The following is a 23,626-nucleotide window of genomic DNA, read 5'->3' on the forward strand; positions in this document are numbered from 1 at the left end:
TGTAGTACCACAAACGCAGCGCATATCCTATACTATTAAACGAGCAACTTCTGTTTATATGTTTAGATGTTTGTATGTTTATATGTTTGTATTCAACGGATCTCGTAAACAGCTCTAACGATTCTCACGAAATTCAGAACATAGTAGGTTTATAATATAAAGATTCGATTGCACTAGGTCTCATCCCTGGGAAAACTCGTTGAAGGACATTAAAAGGATAATTATTATTCATCCTTGGAAAAACAGCTGATAATAATTATTTCGTCGTCTGTTGGTGATGGAAGTGAGTGAGCGAGTTCATGTGTGTGGGACTGTGTCAAAATTATGATTCAGCTGTTGAACTTTTGTAATCATTCAATCAGGTACTCAGTGCCGGTTGTAAAAAATCCGGGTTATTTTCAATCCTGATTAATTCCAGTAGATCTATCTTTTTGAAATGGTCTTCTCTGATTTGGTTCACGTGAAGTTAATCAGGATTAAAATTTAACCGGCTCTTGTGCAACTGGCCTTTGTGAGGGAAATTTTTGCATTCCTCTGGGAATTAATCTCAATTTACTGTTATTAGATAGAACATTTCTGTATGAATGTTAATATAATTTCTTCTTTCGTAATACATTTTTTATGTTTTTGTACTCCAGAGCGAAGCTCGGTCCCCGATATTGTAATACATATGAGGCATGGCAGTGGCACTAATACTTCCACATGGCGTTGCGCGCTGTAGTATGCGATTATTTTCCTTGCGATTGTCGTACCACTGGTTTGAGCACTACGCTTCCCCCAGCTTCTGTGCCACAATCGCAGTCGCTGTGACTTTGAAAACAGCTGTATGATAAAAACATCTGATGAAAACACCCGAGTATCATAAAAACATCTGAAAACTGTTGCACTAATGCGCGTTTTCTCGAATGTAGTGTGAAAGTCTCTCTGCGTTAGTCGTATTGTTCTGTGGTATGTCGGTCCCACACCCCACCTGCGATAGTGGTTCGTCTGCAACCGGCCTTAGACCAGTCTATTCTAGTCTCCGCGACTGTCACCATTTGAAAACACATGCTCTCAACTAGAGTCGAGTCTCTTCTCGACCTGAGTCGCGAAAGTGTGAGTTGAGCCTAAGAGCCTGTTCACATGACAGCGATTTAGCGCGGTTGTCGCGCGGTTGACAGACCGAGCGATTGCCAGGTGGGAAACACATGGTGCCGTACACATGCATCGCTCGGTTTTAGTAGTCGCCGGCGAATCGCGGCGGTTGTAGTCTCCAGTCCAACCGCTCGGTTGTCGCTTGGTTGCCGGGCGGCTCGATATACTAGAGCAGGCATGAGAGCGTACACATTTCTTTAGTCAACCGAGCGGTTTCGATATGTTTAAGAGTAAGTACATAGATTAAGATATTAAGATTGAGTACATAGATGTTGTACCTAGTAATTATTTATCATAACCGAGCGCAAACCGCTCATGAATCGCTGTCATGTGTACGAGGCTGGCAAATCGAGCGATTTGCCAATCAAGCGACAACCGAACGTGAATAGATGTCATGTGAACAAGCTCTGAGTTATACTTTTTCTACATCTAGGTCAACTGATTGAAAATGAATATTTAAAATACAGAAATATTCCCTGTCAGTTGATGAATATGTTGAAATTATTGTTAAAAAAGGGTGACATAACCTTGATGGACTACAAAAAAGAATAAAATACTAAGGAAACTATGTTAGAAGTGCAGCAACTGAATTTTGACTCAGAAGGCACTTGCTTGGTCTGAATGAATGAATGAATGAACTTTACTTTAGAAAGTAAAAATCGTATACTCTAAGTACATAATACTGAGAAAATAATGTCTTTCATTCATGAATACTAGAGAGGGTTTCCCAAAGCAGCCCCATGGACGTGTAAAGGTAGGTGCACACAGATCGTCATCGGACGGACGGCACGCATCGGACGATTAGATTTGATGCATTGTTTTCAATTTTGGAGTGCGCATACCTATACGATGCGGATAGGTATGCGCACTCCAATTGAAAACAATGCATCAAATTCAGCAAGCTGCCTAAAAATTTGTCAAAGTCAAGTGGGCCTAATTTTAAGAGAGATTTGTATGCATTTCTGGTTGACAAGGCATATTATAGTGTTGAAGAGTTTTTAAATGATAGGGTGTTATAATTTGTTCAACTGTAAAATTACAGTTATTTTTTGTATTTAAAGTGTAGGAGAATGTGACGTGCAATATTTTTGTAAGCTTCTGTTATTCTATTTATTTATTTCATGTATTTTTCAATACCTGTTGACATGGCCAGTTGTAAAGTGTTTTGGCTTAATAAAATTTAATTTGAATTTGAATTTAATCGTCCGATGCGTTCCGTCCGTCCGATAACTATCTGTGTGCGCCTATCTTAATATTATTGTACAGTATAGTACCCTGAAAGTATTTTAACAGGGCTACTCAATTGTCCAATTATAGAAAAAAACTGGTACCTCTGAAAGAAATATTTTTCTTGAAAATTATTCACGATTAGTTTCAACATTTATGTCACTCTCAAGTGTTAGTATTTCAAGGGTAAATAAATTTATATTTGAATAAAGAACACTTGAGAATTACATAATTGTCGTTAATAATTTGAATAAATATTCCAAGGGTACTAGTTATCTTATACAGAGTGACACAGAATAACGGGAACTTTTAAAAACGCCATTAAACATTAGTGGAACGGCAAAAATGTATTTTATTCAAACTTATGTAAAGTTCAAGACTTACCATTTGAGAATTATTAATAACATCTATCACTTTTTGACAATTACTTCTTCAAGATGGCTTCCTCCTGAACGAATACACTCTTGAAATCGGTGTTGACGATTCCTCATTGATCGCTGCAACATCTGCGTTTCCTCGTCCCATGATCTGTCCACCTGCGATTTTCTGTTTGTGGAGCTATCTCAAATCAAACGTTTTGACCAATAACTGTGGTTGAATAATAACAGACAATTTAAAATGAAATTAACAATATCCCAGCTGAAATGTTGCAGCAATCGTTCAGGAATCTCAACACAGATTTCAAGAGTGTATTCGTTCAGGAGGAAGCCATCTTGAAGAACTAATTGTCAAAAGGTGATAAATGTTATTTATAATTCTCAAATGGCAAGTCTTGAACTTTACATTAGTTTGAATCAAATCATTTTTGCCCTTCCCACTAATGTTTTATGGCGTTCTTAAAAGTTCCCGTTATTCTGTGTCATTCTCTATAATTGAATCTATCCACTTATAATATCAGGCTACAAAACTGCAGTTAACACGTCATAGATACTGCGGCCTGATGTTATAAGCAGGTACTATTTATTTACAACAATATTTTCCGTCTATTCAAGCCTTAAGAAGCGTATACATTAGTCAAGTTTCCTTAAATTCAAGTTTTCTTGACGTCTGTGTAAAATAGATGAATTTTGCAAACTTAAAGTCAAATGCACACGAACAGAAACTTGAGTCCACTCTACCAATGTAGACCTTCTTCAAGTTATGTTGATTCAAGTGAATGTTGAACATGTTAAAATTCAACTCGGATATGTACAATCCAAGGTTCCACAAATGGGGAAATGAGATGGAACAGTTGCCAGTCAATGTAGAATGTATAAAAACAACTCAATTAAAAAGTATGATGCCGAAGAAAGTATGATATGAAGAAGAAAACTTTGAGATTAATCAGATTTTTAACTTCATAATCATATACTTTTGAGGTTATGAGAACTGAAACTGAATTCAAATAAACTTGACCTAAAGTTTTCAAAATCGCCCATTCAATTCAAACTTCAAAAAACTTGAATTCAAGTAAACTTGAACAATGTAAACGCAGCTTTAAAGAAACCCGTGTAAAAAGAATAGCCTAATTCAAGTAAACTTGACATAAAGTTTTCACAATGGCCCATTCAATTCAAACCTCAAAAAACTCAAGTTCAAGTAAACTTGAACAATGTAAACGCAGCTTTAAAGAAACCCGCGTAAAAAGATGATGCAGTTCTACTGTACTATTTCTTACATTATGAATACTGTTCTGATGAGATTGGGTGTAGATCAGGTTGAATTGGCAATACTTCCAGGTTTTTGTAATCTTTACATCGGAGTGTCTTGGGTGCCTGGTGGTGTACTCTCCCTAAAAAAAAAACATAATTTTAATTCAGATTTACAAATTATCAATAATTAGGAGGGCCGTCCACTGAAACCGATTTCGTCCGAACTAGCATCGGCCGAAAACTACCGAACTCCTCCGGACGATCCCCCAACAAAGGAAGGAATAGCTCGTCCATTGCAAGAGGTTCATACGGCCGTCTCCGGCCGATCAATTTTTCGATCCGAATTGAATGAGATTTTCCGGCTCTATCCGGCCGAACAAACTAGTCCAGCTGAGAAAACGAAGTGTTCCTAACCTAAAATTGTCTCACAGCCTTGTTTGTTTTTTTTTATGTTGTTCTGTTTATAAAGTTGTAACTATGGACAGTTGATAAGTTTGGTTCAAGAACATGTTCCATTGTGGGATATGCGAGACAAAAGATATCATCGTCGTGATGTTCAAAGGAATCTGTGGACAAAGATTGCTGAACAAATAGGATCCGAAGGTAAGATTATTGTAATGAATAACTAATTTAGTGGATACTTGTTTATTCTATTTTCAAAATCTCGATATAATCATTGTTTAAGCAAAATTTTGGTGGCTATAATAGTAGTTAGTTAATTCAATAATTGGCAACTAGACTGACGTAACGGTTCCAATGGACGACCATATTCGGCCGAACTAACGGCCGGCAGATTCGTCCTTCTTCTTCTTCTTCTTCCTGTTCTTCTTCTCCTTCTTTTTCTTTCTCTCCTCTTCCTCTTCTTCTTCTTCTTCTTCTTCTTCTTCTTCTTCTTCTTCTTCTTCTTCTTCTTCTTCTTCTTCTTTCTCTTCTCTTCCCCGTCTTTTCAGCTGCCCCTCGAAGCCGACACTACTGACAGCCGCCAGCCTATGGGCCGACCCCTGTGGGGTGGCCCGCTTCCTGGGTCTTGAGACGGAGGAGGAGTGAAACATCGGTGTTCCCCAAGTTGCTACAACAACAACAACAACAACAAGACAGTGACTCGGCAACACTGTTCTCCTATCTTTCTCCACTGCGTGGACCTCACTATAGAGTAGTGACAATGAGCAAGATAAACGACTCAAGTCGTGAAGAACAAGATACTGGAATATCCACGACTGGAGTCGTACGATTAGAGTCGCGCTAGTTTGAGTAAATTATAGCCTTATAGTGAGCTATACGTTATAATGGCAGTGGAGAAAGATAGGAGAACAACGTTGCCGATCCTCTGTTTTGTCAATGCCTTATATAGACGGTAGCTGATACAGGTTTATCGATGTAATATTAGCTGTTCATTCTCGTTTAAAATAATCAATTATATTTAATTGAGCAAGACATTAAATTTTTCAATAATTTTATAATTAAGTTGAAATATTTTGTTAATTAGGTATCAATTCTACATTGTTAAAAGACGATCTGCAACAGAGCAAAGCAAGAAAGAGATAGCGCTATCCGTTTTGTTGAATGATAGACAAGGATAGCAATACTATTGCTAATCAAAAACTGCTATTATAACATGTACCTCACTCTAGGGTATGATCACATTTGATGCGTATATGTGCAAGTGCACGCGTGGTCATGCATGATCAAACGCGCAGATGAGAAACAAAATCTGGAAAGAGCCATCGGCACATTCACACTGAACGCGTGCACTTGCTGGTGGCGTTTAGTGTGAGCAGCTACATGCAAGTTACAACTTGTTTCTATAGCTCTTTTCATACTTTTTAGAGTTTGGTGACAAATATGATCATTTATCATTTTTACAAGAGAGCACTGACCAGGAGAGAAATACTAAGGTTACTCCTTCTACTATTTTTCTGCGAAATTTGGATAGTATTTTAAAAGTCCGATTTTGTTTCTCGTCTGCGCGCTTGATCATGCATGATTTCACGTTCACTTGCACATTTATGTGCATTCAATGTGATCATACCCTGAGGAAAACAGATAGGTAGATGATACCGAAGACGTTGTTATGATATCTAAATAATAGATGATTTATAATATATTTTAAAAGTTGTAATACCTGAGCATTTTCTCAGCCCATATCATTGAATTGAACGAAGGTCCCTCTCCACCCAGCTCCGGAGGCAATACATCCTTGCTAACGTTTTCATGAAGAGTGCTGAGATTCGTACCATGAAGATATATCTATAAAAAATATATATATAATGAATAAATGCATAATTATATTCTATGTAATTTAAATTATATACATATTACTCATGAATGTTGACCTATTGAAATAGTGATACATAAATACCGACTGTCTAAGTCTCACCGAACGTAGTGAGGTCTATGTTTCACCTCTGACTTTCTTTCGTCTGTCTGTATGTAACGCATTTACTACCAAACGCGTTGATTGAATTCTATGAGAGTTGGCAGGAATATTCCATGATTGAATAAAAACACAAATATGTTGTCAAATTCTACACAGTTTTATTCGGTACACGACCATGGTTTCGTTTTTCAACATTTTCACATTTTCAGAAAATGTGACCGGTGTGGTCACGAAACCATGGTCGTGCTCCGAATAAAACAGTGTAGAATTTGACAAAATATTTGTGTTTTTATTCAATTATGAAATGGTTCTACAATATTGACAATGACTCAGTCGAATTTTTATTCCATTTATCACTGCGCGTCGATGTAAGTTTCAAGGTTTTTTGAAATTTCGCATTTCAAGGATAATATGAAAGTAAAAGGAATTTCTATCATACTTCGATATCACCATCATCTACTTTGAAGATAGAATTAATCAAACTATAGAACTAGTAGTTCTGTGAATTTATAGATCTTGATGCAATGAAGATCAACTGCGCGTCGATGTATACACAAGGTTTTTTGAAATTTTGCATTTTAAGAATAATATGAAAGGAAAAGAAATTCCCTCCTTACTTCGATATCACTATCATCTACTTTGAAGATAGAATTAATCAAACTATAGAACTAGTAGTTCTGTGAATAGTAGACCTCACGCAGTTTTCTCATCCACAAGTATCTGGTGTCACCAGACATCTGTGTAATGTATGCAATGAACAATCCACTTGTCACCTGAATTATTATGAATAATTCTATAGTCTGATTAATCCTATCTACAGAGTAGATTATATATATAGTGATATCGGATTATGGAGGAAATTCCTTTTCCTTTCATATTATCCTTTAAATGCAAAATTTCAAAAAACCTTGTGTATACATAGACGCGCAGTTAGAAAAGGAATACTCCTGCCAATTCTCATAGAATTTTATCAACGCGTTTGGCCGTAAATGCGTTACATACATACCTATAGACAAAAGATAATCCGAGTTAAAACATAGACCTCACTTCGTTCGGTCAATAAATCAGCTGACAAGTGGATTATCCATTGCATGCATTACACGGATGTCTGGAGAAGCCGGTAAACAAGTGACACCAGATACTTGTGGATGAGAAAACTGCGTGAGGTCTACTGTTCACAGAACTACTAGCACATTGATTTTGAATATATAAACAGCCCATACATTGAAATATCCCACAATGGTTGCGTTCAAAGTCACTGATCAATTCCATCGTGTTTTTAACGTTCAGTAAAAAACCTTATCACAGATGAACCACAGAATCGAAAGTCGGCTAGTATCCTGACGCCAAAATCCGCTATCTTGAAAGAAATGATGATGCAGTCACGTGTCGTGGAATTGGTGCACTCAAGTGACTCAAGTCTTGGTTAAATTGATACCTTCTATTCTGTATGTATTCTGTGGCTCAACGGTTGCTCATGAGTCTTGACTGACAGATGTTTCGTCTGCTGCTAAAGGTGCGTACAGATTTACGCGCCGCGAACATGAGCAATTCACTTTTAATCAGCTGATGCCAAGCTTTTTATATCTGTATCTTACCGTTTCTGTAAAAATACAGATATAGTCAGCTGATTAAAAGTGAATTGCTCATGTTCGCGGCGCGTAAATCTGTACGCAGCTTTATAATTGTAAACAAAACTAGAACCTAACCTATCAAATTGTATAATCAATTGAAATGGAAAACCATCAATGACTGGAGTTGATTGAATCTTTGGATAATATTTTAAATGTTATTGAATTTATGTAATCATGCATTTCTGTGCTTCCAAATACATTATAATGGAGTCCATTATAATTGTAAACAACCTCGTATTCAGCCATGTCTGTTTACGTTCAGCTATACCGGATATGACGTATTTTTTTCTTATTACTTAAACCAAAAACCTTGAAGAGGTATAAACCCACAATGCCTATGCCTTCCCAATGCTAGCTCTTACTTGAAATTAAAGGCTGTCATTGAGGTATTTTAACGAGAGATATTATATAATATATAAATATTTTTGTAAAATTAATATCTTTAGTATGTAATAATCTTCCAGGGTGTCCCCTCAATGGCCGATTTCAATTCCAAGTACACTAGCGCTGCATGTGAGTCTATGCATCTTTAAGGTCTTAGAGTTAGACCAAACAGTGCTTCGTTCAGAGCCATGTTCACTCACTGGTCTCATCGTTTACTCACCGATCAGTGGCTTTGAACGCAACCATTGTGATAAGTTTAATAACTAGATTAGTTCGAGTAACGGCAACCAACCTTCTGCTTAGTTTTCTCCTTGATGAACGGCTTGATGATAGCCAGCACCGCCTCCACATACCAGGGCTGGTTGATAAAGTGCACCCCCTTGATGCGCGCAGGGAACGCGTCCTGCAGTCCCTCGAACATGAGACGCAGGGTGCGCGGACCGAGGCTGCTCGACTGCCGGAACGAAAAGTCAGTCCAGTCGACCACGAACACGAAACCATTCAACTGGTTTTCAGCCTCTTGCAACAGTGACTCCATTGTCAGGAGGAGCGCCTTGTAGATGGTCTCCAGCGAGTAGTTGCAGTGGTCCCAGTTGTAGCATAGGAACACTAGGACACACCTGCCTTTCCTGACAACAAAACATATCACGATTACCTTATTTTTTCTCTCCCTATCATTTTGATGATGTACTTATTGTATGAACCAATAATAGTTATTTGTATACCTAGAGTGAAAAGTACTGCTTTTTCTCCCCGAGGGAAAAGTTTGAAGCCCGAGGCGAAGCCGAGGGCAACAATTTTCCTGAGGGAGAAAAAACGTTTTTCACTCGTGATATACACAACATTTTTCCTCCACCTACATTTTTATAAAAACTGCAAATAAAATAATTTTTAAAAACGTACGTGACCAAACAATGTGTTACAACATAATCTAAAAAGTAAACAGAAACAGCTGGCTTGTAATCACAGTTCTCCCCCGACAGCACTATCTGTCGGCAAAAGTTGGAACAACAATGGCCGCCACAACTACAGCTATGATGAAGTTCCCGTTTCAAATTTGATTAGTTAATGAGGAATATTCGTTGGCTGGTATTTTGAATAACATGGAATAAAAAAATTATACATTTTTTTAGTATAGTGATACGAAGTTTGTAATGATTTTAGAATACAAACATAAATTTCATATTATATTGATGGAATGTCTGGTTGAGGTATTGAATTTAGTTGTTTTAATGACTACTCTATATGCTTCCTCATCTGAGCTTAGACTTTCTAACCTATTTCAAATGTACATTTTTAAAGTAGAGATGCCTGCCATGTTATTTAAATGAGTTACTTTACGCTCTGGGGAGTTTTTCTGATTTTAGTACCGAGAGCGGAAAAGTGACACTTTAGTATTATGTTCCAGGGAGTAAAGTAAGCACTTTAGACAGGAGGTGGAGGATATAGTTATTTGTATATCTAGAGTGAAAAGTACTGTTTTTTCTCCCCGAGGGAAAAGTTTGAAGCCCGAGGCGAAGCCGAGGGCAACAATTTTCCTGAGGGAGAAAAAACATTTTTCACTCGTGATATACACAACATTTTTCCTCCACCTACATTTTTATAAAAACTGCTAATAAAATAATTTTTAAAAACGTATGTGACCAAACAATGTGTTACAACATAATCTAAAAAGTAAACAGAAACAGCTGACTTGTAATCACAGTTCTCCTCCGACAGCACTATATGTCGGCAAAAGTTGTAACAACAATGGCCGCCACAACTACAACTATGATGAAGTTCCCGTTTCAAATTTGATTAGTTAATGAGGAATATTCGTTGGCTGGTATTTTGAATAACATGGAATAAAAAAAATTCTACATTTTTTTAGTATAGTGATACGAAGTTTGTAATGATTTTAGCATACAACCATAAATTTCATATTATATTGATGGAATGTCTGGTTGAGGTAATGAATTTAGTTGGTTTAATGACCTTCCTCATCTGAGCTTAGACCTTCTCTATTTCAAATGTACGTTTTTAAAATAGAGATGCTTCCCATGTTATTTAAATGGAGTTACTTTACGCTCTAGGGAGTTTTTCTATTTTTTAGTACCGAGAGCGAAAAAGTGACACTTTAGTATTATGTTCCAGGGAGTAATTCAATTCAATAACAAATATTTTCAGGAAATGAATATTCCCCCACATAGACTATTGGTCCGTGTGTGGGGGAAGAATTCCTATCTATATAACTGTAAAATAAAAAATTCTGCAGAATTCTACCTTAATATTATTCTCACTTAACTATTACAATATTGGAAATATGTTATATAAAGAGAAATAAATATAAATTATTAATAATTTTTTTTTAATAAACAGAGCATGATGTCGTGGGTTTCTTTTATTAAAGACTTAGTATTATGTTGGAGTACCTATCTCCTAAAGTTTTTAAATTACTTATTATAATGTTCAGAGTGCTGCATCATAGTACCAGAGTTAACAGAGTTTGAATCAGAATCTACATATGGGGCGAGTTTATGAGGGCTTCTGATGCCTCCCGACCAATACCAAGCAACCATGTGACTATCTTCTTTTTGTAGTTAGCAACACTGCATCCCTCAGCCTCTTTTATTGTGATTGGAAGATTGCGATGAAGTTGGTGAGTAATACGAAATGGGTTGTTATCGACCGATGTAAAGGTGGCTCTAGGTGTATTAAACCAAAAATTCAGCATATGTCTAGTGGGGTAGTTATGGTTTAGCTGTGTAAAAATTTCTGTTCTGTACGATTTGATAAAAATAAGAAGAGTTTTAATGTAGATTTGTCTTATGTCAAGAACAGGAAATTCGGTGTAGAGTTGTTCAGTAGGAAATCGGATATTTTTATTTAGAATTATTTTGATGAGTGATGTCTGTGTGACAGCTAGTGGATTGTGACAGCTAGTAAAGTAAGCACTTTAGACAGGAGGTGGAGGAAAAGAATAAAGTATATCGAGTTCAATATATATGCAGCAACAAACATCATCGAGCTCAATATATCAACACAATTAGCTGAATATCGTGAAAAAAATACAGCAGAATGATGACGTTGGATTAAATTACTAAATTCAATTTATTAAAAACACACAAATAAGACAAAACAAAATTACAAAGTGAGATTTACGTTATAAAGGCAGCACGTGTTTAACATTGGTTTGTTATCATTTTCTGAGGGAGAATGGAATAGAATACAAGCAGGAGAAATGAGGTTCCTCAGGGCAATAAAGGGAAAGACACGTAGAGACAGAGTTATGAATGAGGAGAAAAGAAGAGAACTGAACATGGAAAGCATAAGAAAGCATGAGACTACGCTGGTTTGGACACGTGGGAGGGGATCGGCTGCCTAAGAAAATGGAAGAGATGAGGATTGAAGGAGGAAGACCAAGAAGACGATGGAAAGAGACAGTGGGGAAGAGAGGATAGAGATGGCGACAGGTTGAGGTGGGAAACTAATGATTTCCATAACTAGCGATAAATTTCATATTATATTGATGGAATGTCTGGTTGAGGTATTGAATTTAGTTGTTTTAATGACTACTCTATATGCTTCCTCATCTGAGCTTAGACTTTCTAACCTATTTCAAATGTACATTTTTAAAGTAGAGATGCCTGCCATGTTATTTAAATGGAGTTACTTTACGCTCTGGGGAGTTTTTCTGATTTTAGTACCGAGAGCGGAAAAGTGACACTTTAGTATTATGTTCCAGGGAGTAAAGTAAGCACTTTAGACAGGAGGTGGAGGATATAGTTATTTGTATATCTAGAGTGAAAAGTACTGTTTTTTCTCCCCGAGGGAAAAGTTTGAAGCCCGAGGCGAAGCCGAGGGCAACAATTTTCCTCAGGGAGAAAAAACATTTTTCACTCGTGATATACACAACATTTTTCCTCCACCTACATTTTTATAAAAACTGCTAATAAAATAATTTCTAAAAACGTATGTGACCAAACAATGTGTTACAACATAATCTAAAAAGTAACAGAAACAGCTGACTTGTAATCACAGCTCTCCTCCGACAGCACTATATGTCGGCTAAAGTTGTAACAACAATGACAGCCAAAACTACAGTTATGATGAAGTTCCCGTTTCAAATTTGATTAGTTAATGAGGAATATTCGTTGGCTGGTATTTTGAATAACATGGAATAAAAAAAATTATACATTTTTTTAGTATAGTGATACGAAGTTTGTAATGATTTTAGCATACAAACATAAATTTCATATTATATTGATGGAATGTCTGGTTGAGGTATTGAATTTAGTTGTTTTAATGACTACTCTATATGCTTCCTCATCTGAGCTTAGACTTTCTAACCTATTTCAAATGTACATTTTTAAAGTAGAGATGCCTGCCATGTTATTTAAATGGAGTTACTTTACGCTCTGGGGAGTTTTTCTGATTTTTAATACCGAGAGTGAAAAAGTGACACTTTAGTATTATGTTCCAGGGAGTAAAGTAAGACTTTAGACAGGAGGTGGAGGAAAAATGTCATCTCCATAATAATCTTCAGCATAATCTTATAATATCAATAGCCTTCTTATAATCGTCTACACTCTCATCTTCTTGAATGCCTATTTCCTATTTTGTAATGGCTATCTTTATATCAGATAGCAAATGCTTCAAAAACGGTGAGTCTAGTCTAGAGCAGCTAGTTTTGCTCATAGTAAAATTGCTCAACTAATTCGTATGAGGAAGAGGAAACTTTACCAGATACGATCACAACCAATAGTTGATAAATATAAAACTCTTTTTAGATTCAACCATCTTATATACCACCATTATTGATACAAAAGAATAAATACAAAGATAGCTGATATAAAGATAGCCATTACAAAATAGGAAATAGGCATTCAAGAAGATGAGAGTGTAGACGATTATAAGAAGGCTATTGATATTATAAGATTATGCTGAAGATTATTATGGAGATGACATTTTTTCACGCTATTATTTCGAAATTCTAAACTCAACTAACCTAAAACTCAATTCATAGATAGAAAACAGAGCAGACGACGCAAACACAAGCGGTGTCTCCTACTTGCATATTTAGCGCTTACGTGAGCTATAAAAACAAAGTAAGGCCACAAAAGGCGAATCAGCTGATGAAAAATCTTTAAAATACGTGAGCAATTGCTCCAGAGTTCAGGAGCATAAAAGGTAAGAGTATAAGGTAAAGCTTATTCATATAAAAATGAGCAAATGCTTATGCTTCTACCTAATGCTCATGAGCAAAACCTTATGCTCCATGCTCATGGTCATGAGCATATGCTTTGGTTTTATTCATATGGCCCATTATTGTATGTAATGTTTTTTCACCCAAAAAGTAATAACTAACAAACCAACTAATTATTTCCATAATCAACGAGAAAGGTCAGTATTTCTTTACTTGCCTCACACATTATTCAACTGACTTACCCCTCAGTCATTGAAATCATTGTATGGAATGTTTTTTTACCCAAACAGTAATAGCTAATGATAATTTTCAATGGTCTTTACCTGTCTCTGTTCTCTAAAACCCCAGGAAATCCATCGAAAAGAGCCTGCTGCACCAAAGTATCACTGGCACTGAGCGTCTGAAAGAACTCCCTATTCCTTTGTCTGTAGCTGTAATAGTTCGTCAACAATTTGTATGTCTCATCAATGTCCATTTTCCGCGCTCGGAGAAACCGTAGCAGAAATTTGTCGTCCGGGTTTTTCAAATCTAATGTTCCTGCAAGCAAATGGAAGATACTCATCAGAAGGAAAAGATCACTTTATAATAAAATTCATCAATTATTATTAAACGAAATTCCAATTAAATGCTGTAAATCACCCCGAAGACTTCTGCTACTGCAAATATTTACAACAGGGTGAACAGCTAGATGGAAATTCGATGAGCGATACTACTCAATTATTTTTTTATCTCTTTTCTGTATAGGGCTACTTGTAATATAAATATAAAGAAAATGAAAATATTTCAAAAAAAGGGTACTGAGATTTTCATTTTCTTTATATTTATACTCGTCCTTTCTTAATTATTACTTGTCCTATTCAATTAATTATTATACCATGTTGTCAATATTTGCAGTAGCAGAAGTCTTCGGGGTGATTTACAGCATTTAATTGGAATTTCGTTTAATAATGATTATTATTAATTAGAATTTGAACAAATGCAACTTCCAATTTATTTCCATCTAATAAATTTATTACTGAAGATGTCACCACAACAGATGTCTGATAAATTGGCTTGAAACAAATTGAAAAAAAAACAATGAGACAGTAAATAAGAAGGATTGAGAAGAATTTCTTGACCGAGCAAAGTGAGGTCGAAGATTCAAGTCGACGGTTTGGCATTTGTCTTAATGTTTAAATGTTGCGCATTTACGGCGAAACGCGGTAATAGATTTTCATGAAATTTGACAGGTATGTTCCTTTTTTAATTGCGCGTCGACGTATATACAATGTTTTTGGAAATTTTGCATTTCAAGGATAATATGAAAGGAAAAAGGAGCCTCCTTCATACGCCAATATTAGAGTAAAAATCAGACTATAGAATTATTCATCATAAATCAGCTGTCTAGTGGACTATAATACTACCCGTTCAAAAACTTAGAACATCTTGAAAATGTATCTTTCCATCAACGTTAGTACTGTCCACCGCTCGTAGCTTGGCCTCTGGAAGGATGCAGTCGATCTAGTTTTAGGCGTGACATATGGCATTGGAGAGCCAGGTAGCGAGTACACAAACGTTGTGGTCTATTTGCCTTCGCCAAATGTAATTGAGCAATTTCTATCCCACCAAATTTGTAATTTAACCAGCCATCTATAAGTAAAATTACATCCTAACGTTTTAACATTGTAAAAATGCTAGTTCTACGGAGGCTATTCCACAAAATCACTACAACTATTTTAAAACTAATTTAATGAATCGCTATAACTATTTTAAAACGGCTACTAACTTAATGGAAAAATAACACATTTCGACGTTTACCCCGGTCAGCTGCGGTTTAGGGTTTGTAGTCACATTACCGAGTCGTCAACAACATGGCGCCACTCGTTAATTTCCCCCCTACGCCTCAGACCTCAGAAGCCAAGTTATGAGCGGTGGACAGTAGACAGTTGACTACAATACTACCCGTTCAAAAACATAGATCATCTTTAAAATGTATCTTTCCATCAACGTTGTAGGCAGTTGCAGCCAGACCTGATAACAGCGCTCACACTCACATTCCGGGACGACACGTCACAGTACGATAGGACAGAAAGCTCTATGTTTATTTAGGATTATTTCTTGGCATTTTAAATTGATAAATTATTTATTAATTTTTGAGAAAACATACCAATGTAACTTACTAAGCGCGAGGTCTACTGTTCACAGAACTACTAGCAATAATTATTCATTAATTAATTAGTATTTGAACAAATGCAACTTCAAATTTATTTCCATCTAATAAATTTATTACTGTAACCACAACAGATGTCTGATAAATTGGCGTGGAACAAATTGAATAAAACAATGAGACAGTAAAGAAGAAGGATTGAGAAGAATTTATTAAGGTACTTATTCTATAGGTCATGTAGGACTGTGCTGAGAATATACGCTGATTTTTTTGAAAAAAGATGCTCTCCCTAATTAAGGATTCACTAGGACTATGACGTAGCCTTCTAATTCGAAGAGTGGAAACATGGTGGAGAGGTGAAGGTAGCTCAAGATAAGGGCCCGGTTGCACAAAAGCATGTTAAATTTTAATCATGATTGAATGGCACGATAACCAAGCAGAAAAGGTTTGTGAACCCGGCATGAGACTTTTTTTATACTAAGAAAACTGTTATCATAGCGAGTCTGTTGCTTAAGCCGCCATTTTGTTGATACCGTTGAGTGGGAGGAGACTGTCTAGCTGGGCCAATGGCAGGCGTTCATGCCCTTGACCAATAGCAGTAGGTACTCGCCTACTAGTATAAATTCTGCTGCTCTTGTATTTAGTTTATCAGAGATTGACAATGGTGTGATAACCGAAACCGGTCTTCAATAAATCTGTGGTTTTTTGACAATTTCTTAGTCTTTTTCATTTAATATGAATAATTATCACAATATCAACTTCTCAACTACACAAAAAACTCAGAAATAAATGATCTATTATTAACTAATAAAGGCCTGCCAGGATACACGTCAGTCCGATCCTGCTATCTGGTCGCGGGTTCGTATCCCGCTGAATAGAAGGGAGCTGAAGTCCAGAAGGCCAGCGGTCAGGATGGCAGAGCAATTGAGAGATGAGAGGTTCTCTCTGAATAGAAGATGGAGAGAGGAGGTGCCCCCCGGAATACCGGAGAGCTATTTCTCATGCACTAGGCCTCCTGGTTTTGAGCTCCCCCGGCGCATCTGGGTGACACTCAACAGAATTCGAACCCAGCATGGGAGATGCAATGCGTCATTTTTCAAATGGGGACTCCCCAGTATGTGACTGTGGGGCGATGGAGCAGACAGTGCACCACATTATATTTGAGTGTGAGAGACGTGCCTACCTGGGTGAGGCTAACGACTTCACTGTAGCCAGTCCCCAGGCAATACAGTATATTTCATCCCTCGACGTGCACTTATAAAGGTGTGAAATTTTAAAAATTTGACAAAAAAAAAATGCCATACGCTAAATAAATAAAATAAATCCCGATGAATCCCATCGAATAGGCTTGGACGTTTGATCATCTCATCAAATAATCCTCGCAATTTCCATTACTCACGAACAAGCAAAAATCTCATGTGGGCATTATCAGTAAAAATATAGCTTACCTGTTCCATTCTCTTTTTTCCTCTTTATAGTCTTTTTAAGTTCTGCTATCGCCTCGTCATCGGTTAAATTTTTTGGTGGTGATTTCATGTAGGGTATTTCATCACTGGAAGTGGAACGGTAACCGTTCCAATCGATATCACAATATTCAGCCATCTTTTATTAATACTGTGCATGGAGGTCTATCACCTGCAACATATATGAACAGTATCATAAAGAGTTATTCAATCTAACATGAACAATAAAATTTCAGGTAAGTACAGTACTTTTTGCGGATGACACCTTGATATCCATCCAGAGGCACCTCCTTGAATTAAAACAACTGCCTTTCACACAATTAGTAAATGGTCCAGGGACTTACATCACCAGCAATGGCAGGGTCACCCTGGTCAAGCACTTGGCAAAAGGCTGCAGGCAGACGCAAGCCGTAGCTTCACCAGCTGGCTCGTGAGTCTGGGTAGAGGTCAGGTCAAGCAGGTGATTGCCCTGATAACTGGACACGGTCACTCCAGGAAACATCTCCACACAATTGGACTCAGAAATGGAAGTCAGATGCGTAGGCTTTGTAATCAGTGTGAAGAGACTGCTAAGCATATCATACTGGTTTGCGAAAGTCTTGGAACTAGAAGAAGGGCTCTGTTTGTCTGCAAGCAACCAGGTGAGGAATGGGATGTTAGTATAAGGAACTCCAGGACCGTATAGAGGACACAGGTATTGGTTTGCCCAACTAACATACTTGGGACACACAATAAGCTTCAGTTGATGTGTGAGGTTCTTTGAACCTTTGGATCCTTGAATCCGTCCCTTCAAAAACATAAACATACCTTCATTATCACCAATGGTAATGGTGATCCACCACAGAAACAGGTGAGGGAAAGGTCTGTCAGTCTCCTTGAGGGGGTCAGGATGTGGTTTATGGCTAACAAATTGAAGATTAATGAGAATGAATTAAGATTCTAGAATGCTCATTGTAGCTGCAGAAGAGCCAGTGAAGCTGCTGTAGTGGAGTCCAAGTTATAATAGCAGTGGAGAAAGATATTAAAAAAACGTTGCCGATCCTCTGTCTTGTCGATCGATGCCTTCTATATACGGTGGTTGATACAGGTTTATAGATGTAATATTAACGGTTCATTCTCGTTTAAAATAATCAATTATATTTGACCGAGCGAAGTAACGTCTAAGATTCAAGTCGACGGTTTGGCATTTCTCTTAATGTTTATATGTCGCGCATTTACGGCGAAACGCATTTTCATGAATTTGACAGGTATGTTCCTTTTTAAATTGCGCGTCGACATATATACAAGGTTTTTGGAAATTTTGCATGTAAAGGATTATATAAAAGGAAAAAGTAGCCTCCTTCATACGCCAATATCGGAGTAAAAATCAGACTATAGAATTATCCATCATAAATCAGCTGACAAGTGATTATACAGATGTGTGGAGAAGCCAGTCTATTGCTGTATTTCCATAAGGTCTATAGTTTCAATCAGGTAGCAGGGAACCCACTAAGCCGTCATCGTCAGGCACCGTCCAACACCGACCGTCACCGTTGCGTACCGGCAACATTGCTTTGAATTAAACGAATTAATCATTGTTTTAAACGAACGGCAACCCACTATACCCGTCTGTCACCGGCCACGACCGTGTCCGTCAGTCACCGTCGGCCACCAATTCTGTTTGGGGCATTCTTGCCGGATAGCCGGTCCGTTTTTTATCATTCTTCCAGTCGACATTCAACTATCAGTGAAGTCACATCGCCAGTGTTTTGTTGTAGTGCGCCTTTGCTCTGTGAGCGATGAGTACGGACGAAATGTTGATAGAGGCTATTAGGGAGTATCCCTTCCTGAATAATACTAGTGATAATAGTTATCACGACAACAGGAACAAAGATAATGCTAGGCAGGAAATCTCAGAAAAGTTTGATACCATGTCAGGTAAGTTATTACAAATATTATTCTGTAAGCGAAATTATGAAATCAAAGTTTTGGCCGTTTGACAAATCACACGATGATGGGAAAGGGCTAAAATTAAAGTTCTTGATCCCAGGGGCTCAGGAAAAGTTAGCAGTTGTCTTGAAAGTCATCAGCAACCGAGAAATAACGTGAAACTGTTACTGTGTTTCAGTAAACGTTACTGTGTTTCACTGGGAATTTCAGTAACTCGAGCAATTCGTGGAACTTCTTTGGAGTCATGCGGAAATATAAAAAGAACTTAGCATAGGTTTTTTTCAAGTCGTCAAACAAATGATGAAATTCACCATATTCGTTTCTTCTTCAGAAGATTTCGTGCACCCAGTACCTATGCTTCCTCCGCTTCTGTATCTCTTCTTCAGCACATGCTGCGGCTATTACTAGCAATTCCTCGTCTGATGAATTCTCCATCGCAACTGATGCATTTCTTCTGGTTAGCTCCGGTTTCTGACGGAGCTAACCAGACGGGCAAGTGGGTTATCGCCGGAAAAATGACGGTGAAGGCGGCGACTGACGGTGACGGTCGGTGTTCGACGGTGCCTGACGGTGACGGCATAGTGGGTTCCCTGCTATAAGGTCTATAGTTTCAATCAGGTACTTGTGGATGAGAATACTGTTCACAGAACAGTCTACTGTTCACAGAACTACTAGTTCTACATTATTTAAAGACGTTCTGGCAAGAAAGCTATCCGCTTTGTTGAATGATAGACAAGCATAGCAATACCATTGCTTATCAAACCTTGCCATTATAACGGGAACCTCACTATAGTCTGCTCATTGAAGCTGCAGAAGAACCAGTGAAGTTGCAAGGTTTCTGAATGGACAGGAGGTTGAACTGGAACCATCATGTTCAACAGGGAACTTTCAAGAGTATTATACCTCCTCAGATATTCGAGACACCTGGTTGACAACAGGAGCTTCATCGTGACTCACCATGCACCTTTTCAGAGCCACATCAGCTGATGTGTGTTCATGCACCAGCCGTCTATTACATTCCGTCGAACTTTAAACAACAATATACCTAACGTAGACCTATCCGGCTACAATCAGTCAAAAGTGACGAGGTTTCTCGGGGTCGAGCTGCAGGATGACTTGAAATGGCAGAAAAGAGCTCTGAGAATAATCTTCAACCTCAGTGCCCGAACATCATATAGGCCTTATTTTGTGAGAGAGGGTATATTAACTTTGCCAGCTCTGAGAGAGCTGTTATTTTGTGAGAGGACCTTATTTTGTGAGAGAGAGTATATTAACCATGTACTTTCTGGAGATCATCACGTACGTTAGTAAAAATTTGAGGGCATTCTCATCCGTTTTACATGATCATTCCTACAATACGAGGAGTGGTGGCTCACTCCTCGGTTACCCGGCACATAGACTAACCCTTCTGGAGAAAGGCCTACACTATTGCGCAATAAAAATTATAAATAGACTCCCCCATAATTTTAAAGATGTTTCCAACGTTTCAAAGATGACCGGAAGGATAAGGAAAGTTCTGTTAAAAAGAGCGCCATACACAGTGGATGAATGTGTGGATGTCTTGAGGGGAGAAAATTGCATATCATAGAATTATTACAAAATAAAAACTTCCTTTGAATCAAATGAAATTAATCGATTTCTTCCAGGGGGTACTCCTGAAGGCAGTGTTTTTCTATGACGTCTCCTCCTTGCACTATTGTACTTCCTGTGTTTCTTATTGATTGCGACGATTCAATGTTGTGAAGTTTGTCTTTTATATGTGTTTGTATATCATGTGATGTTACTTAATCACATGATAACTGTTTGATAATATAATAAGTTGTTTACTGAGTTTAGTTTGTTATCTACGAGAATAAAGATGGTTGCTTCAAATGGCTAAGAATCTATTAAGATATTTAAACATGGCGCAGTCAAGGAATTGAACAGAAAAGGAGAATAATTGAGTGAGTGAACAACGACAGGATTGAGTGAGTAATAAGATTGGGTAATTATCGTATTATTATATTTTTTCTTAAAAGACGAACATGGAATTCAACAAGCCAGAACCGTTACTATGCAACGGGGAAAATGTTTCACAAAATTTCGAATTATTCAAGAAAAATATCGTAAATTATTTTATAGCGACTGAGACAAATGAAAAATCCAACCAAATTCAAGTTGCAAGACTTAAAAACTTGTTAGGCAATGAAGCTTTGATTTTATATGAATCGTTACAAGATGTGGATGAGCCTGAAACGGTAGAATCAATATTAAAAATATTAGAGAGCTATTGTTTACCAAAAAAGAATGAGATCATGAATGTATACAATTTATAGCTTGCAAACAAGAGGAAGGTCAATCATTTAATTCATTCTATGCAACTTTGAAGGGGCTAGTGACAAGATGCGAATTTGGGGAACAAGAGAATAAGTTATTGAAAGCTATGATTGCATTGGGGTTAAGGTCGAAAGAAATGCAACAACGTGTGTTGCGAGACAACGCCTCGTTGGAGAAAATAATTGATTATTGTCGCAGTGTTGAAATAGGTGAAAAACATGAGAAGTCAATAAATGAAGAAAAGTCTCGAAAGGAAGTGCACCCAGTTTCCAAGTATGATAAAAGGATAACAAACTCATATCAGAAGATTGTATGCGGCCATTGCGGAATGCAGCATGTAGAAGGTAGGAGCTGCCCAGCGTCTGGTAAAAGTTGTAATAAATGTGGTAGGATGAATCATTTTAGCAAAATGTGCCTGAATAAAGCTAGGAGAAATGATTTCAGAGTGAGTGAGCAAAGGCTACCTCAACCATTACATAATGTTGTGGAAAATCCAACAGCAATAGAAGAAGCTCACGAGTTTATTGATTCAGTATATCTAGTTAACACTGTCAATGAAAAGGCTTGGTTCAAAACATTATTAATTGATCATAAACCAGTAAACTTCAAATTAGATACAGGAGCAGAAGTGAATATATTTCCATATGAAATTGTGAAAGACAGTGTGTTATTGAGTAGGTTGAAAAAGAGTAGTGTTCGATTAGAAGCATACGGAGGATTTAAAATTTCATCTCTGGGTCAGTTCAATGCTCAATTGGACTCATAAATGAAAGTCAGATGTGTAGGCTTTGTAATCAGTCTGAAGAGACTGCCAAGCATATCATACTGGATTGCGAAAGACTAGGGGCTAGAATGGCTCTGTTTGGCTCCAAGCAACCAGGTGAAGAATGGGATGTTAGTATAGGGAGCTCCTGGACCTTGTAGAGGATACAGGTATTGGTTTGCCCAACTAACATACTTGGGACACACAATAAGCTTCAGTTGATGTGTGAGGTTCTTTGAACCTTTGGATCCTTGAATCCGTCCCTTCAAAAACATAAACATACCTTCATTATCATCACCAATGGTAATGGTGATTCACCATAGAAACAGATGAGGACAAGGTCTGACATTGAGAGGTTCAAGCACTGAGGATAGTGTCCTCCTCAGACTTCAAAGATCATTGCCGGCATTTCATCAGGAGTCTTGGAATCCTCACTGTGTACTTATACACTTATTCTTCAACAAGACCAGCTGAGCCGGATAGGTTGTGTCAAAATAATAAGAATATAAACTGCCAGCAATATTTACTGTGCTCACTGAAGGAAAACTAGGATCTGCTATAATGAGGAGGTCATATTCATGCTTACAATACTAGACATGCTGCGTTATTGGAGATGAGAACCTTGCAGTAGATTGGCTGTAACTTATAATAGCTTTACAAAACAATATATAAAAATATTTAACACTGTTCCCAAGGAGAAACAAGCCAAACTGAACTCTAGGTTCTATACAATTGTGAAGAGCAAACTGGTTGAAAGGCTGCTTTACTTTTTGGGGGAGTTGAACCTAATTTTTTGCGGATTCAGCACATCCACAACATGAATATCCATGCAGTTTTTCTAAGTAGGTAAATATTTAGAAGCATATTCTCAAGTTACGGTACTCTGTTACCAAGACCTAGATTGAAAAAATTCTCAACCAAACTAAAAGCAAAAACAATGACATTGCTGAGTCAAACTTTTTTAATTGTAAATTGAAACAATAAGCAATATTTAAGCAAAAAGAAAAGGCTTTTCTTTATAAGCTATTCTGCATTAGATTATTATAGCCTCACACAACATTATCTGTGATTGCAGAAACTATGAAACTGAATTTCAATTATAGCAAAAACTATTATCTGATGGGAGATCCCTCAATAATCTTTCTATATCCTGCTATTTGTTTGCAAAATAACATTTGAAATTGAGTAATTTGAAATAGGTCAACTTACTGTTAAAGTTGAAATTGATATACCTACAATAATGTAGAAGAATTTCGTACAAGAAATGAAATAATAATTTAGCATACCTGAAAAAGTCAAGGATTCTATTCATTGTTTTTATGGCAAAAAATATCCAAACCTAACCTAATTTTCTGTTGCAAAATAATTGACAATCGGTCATCCATTGTTTTGGTTGTTGGTGTCAGATGTTGGAGTAATCAGCTGGTGTCCTGTTCA

General features: G+C 37.2%; 1 protein-coding gene across 2 annotated transcripts; it reads right to left on the bottom strand.

Moving 5' to 3' along the window:
• Positions 1-560: 560 nt before the first annotated feature.
• On the bottom strand, positions 561-23,599 carry LOC111056405 (clavesin-2). Of its 2 annotated transcripts, none has more exons than XM_022343766.2 (6): positions 23,476-23,599; positions 17,167-17,353; positions 13,896-14,109; positions 8,680-9,016; positions 6,115-6,239; positions 561-4,132 (listed from the first exon to the last, which is right to left on the bottom strand). In XM_022343766.2, the coding sequence occupies exons 2-6, from the start codon at positions 17,318-17,320 to the stop codon at positions 4,093-4,095; spliced, it is 870 nt and encodes a 289-aa protein (XP_022199458.1). In that variant the 5' UTR covers positions 17,321-17,353; positions 23,476-23,599; the 3' UTR covers positions 561-4,092. The 2 variants fall into 2 exon arrangements, with proteins under 2 accessions (XP_022199458.1, XP_039282088.1); XM_039426154.1 differs by lacking the exon at positions 561-4,132 and adding an exon at positions 4,875-5,061.
• Between the last annotated feature and the right edge of the window lie 27 nt (positions 23,600-23,626).

Source organism: Nilaparvata lugens, chromosome 4 (assembly GCF_014356525.2).
Source record: "Nilaparvata lugens isolate BPH chromosome 4, ASM1435652v1, whole genome shotgun sequence".
Classification (NCBI taxonomy): domain Eukaryota; kingdom Metazoa; phylum Arthropoda; class Insecta; order Hemiptera; family Delphacidae; genus Nilaparvata; species Nilaparvata lugens.

What these genes read in the sequence shown, in the direction of transcription:
- LOC111056405 (XM_039426154.1), bottom strand. Translation starts at nt 17,320, where the DNA reads ATGGCTGAATATTGTGATATCGATTGGAACGGTTACCGTTCCACTTCC. An exon ending in GTTTTAGAGAACAGAGACAG is followed by an intron (nt 9,017 to 13,895) that starts GTAAAGACCATT and finishes TTTTGTTGTCAG; the next exon opens with GAAAGGCAGGTGTGTCCTAG. An exon ending in AGGAGAAAACTAAGCAGAAG is followed by an intron (nt 6,240 to 8,679) that starts GTTGGTTGCCGT and finishes TATTTTTTATAG; the next exon opens with ATATATCTTCATGGTACGAA.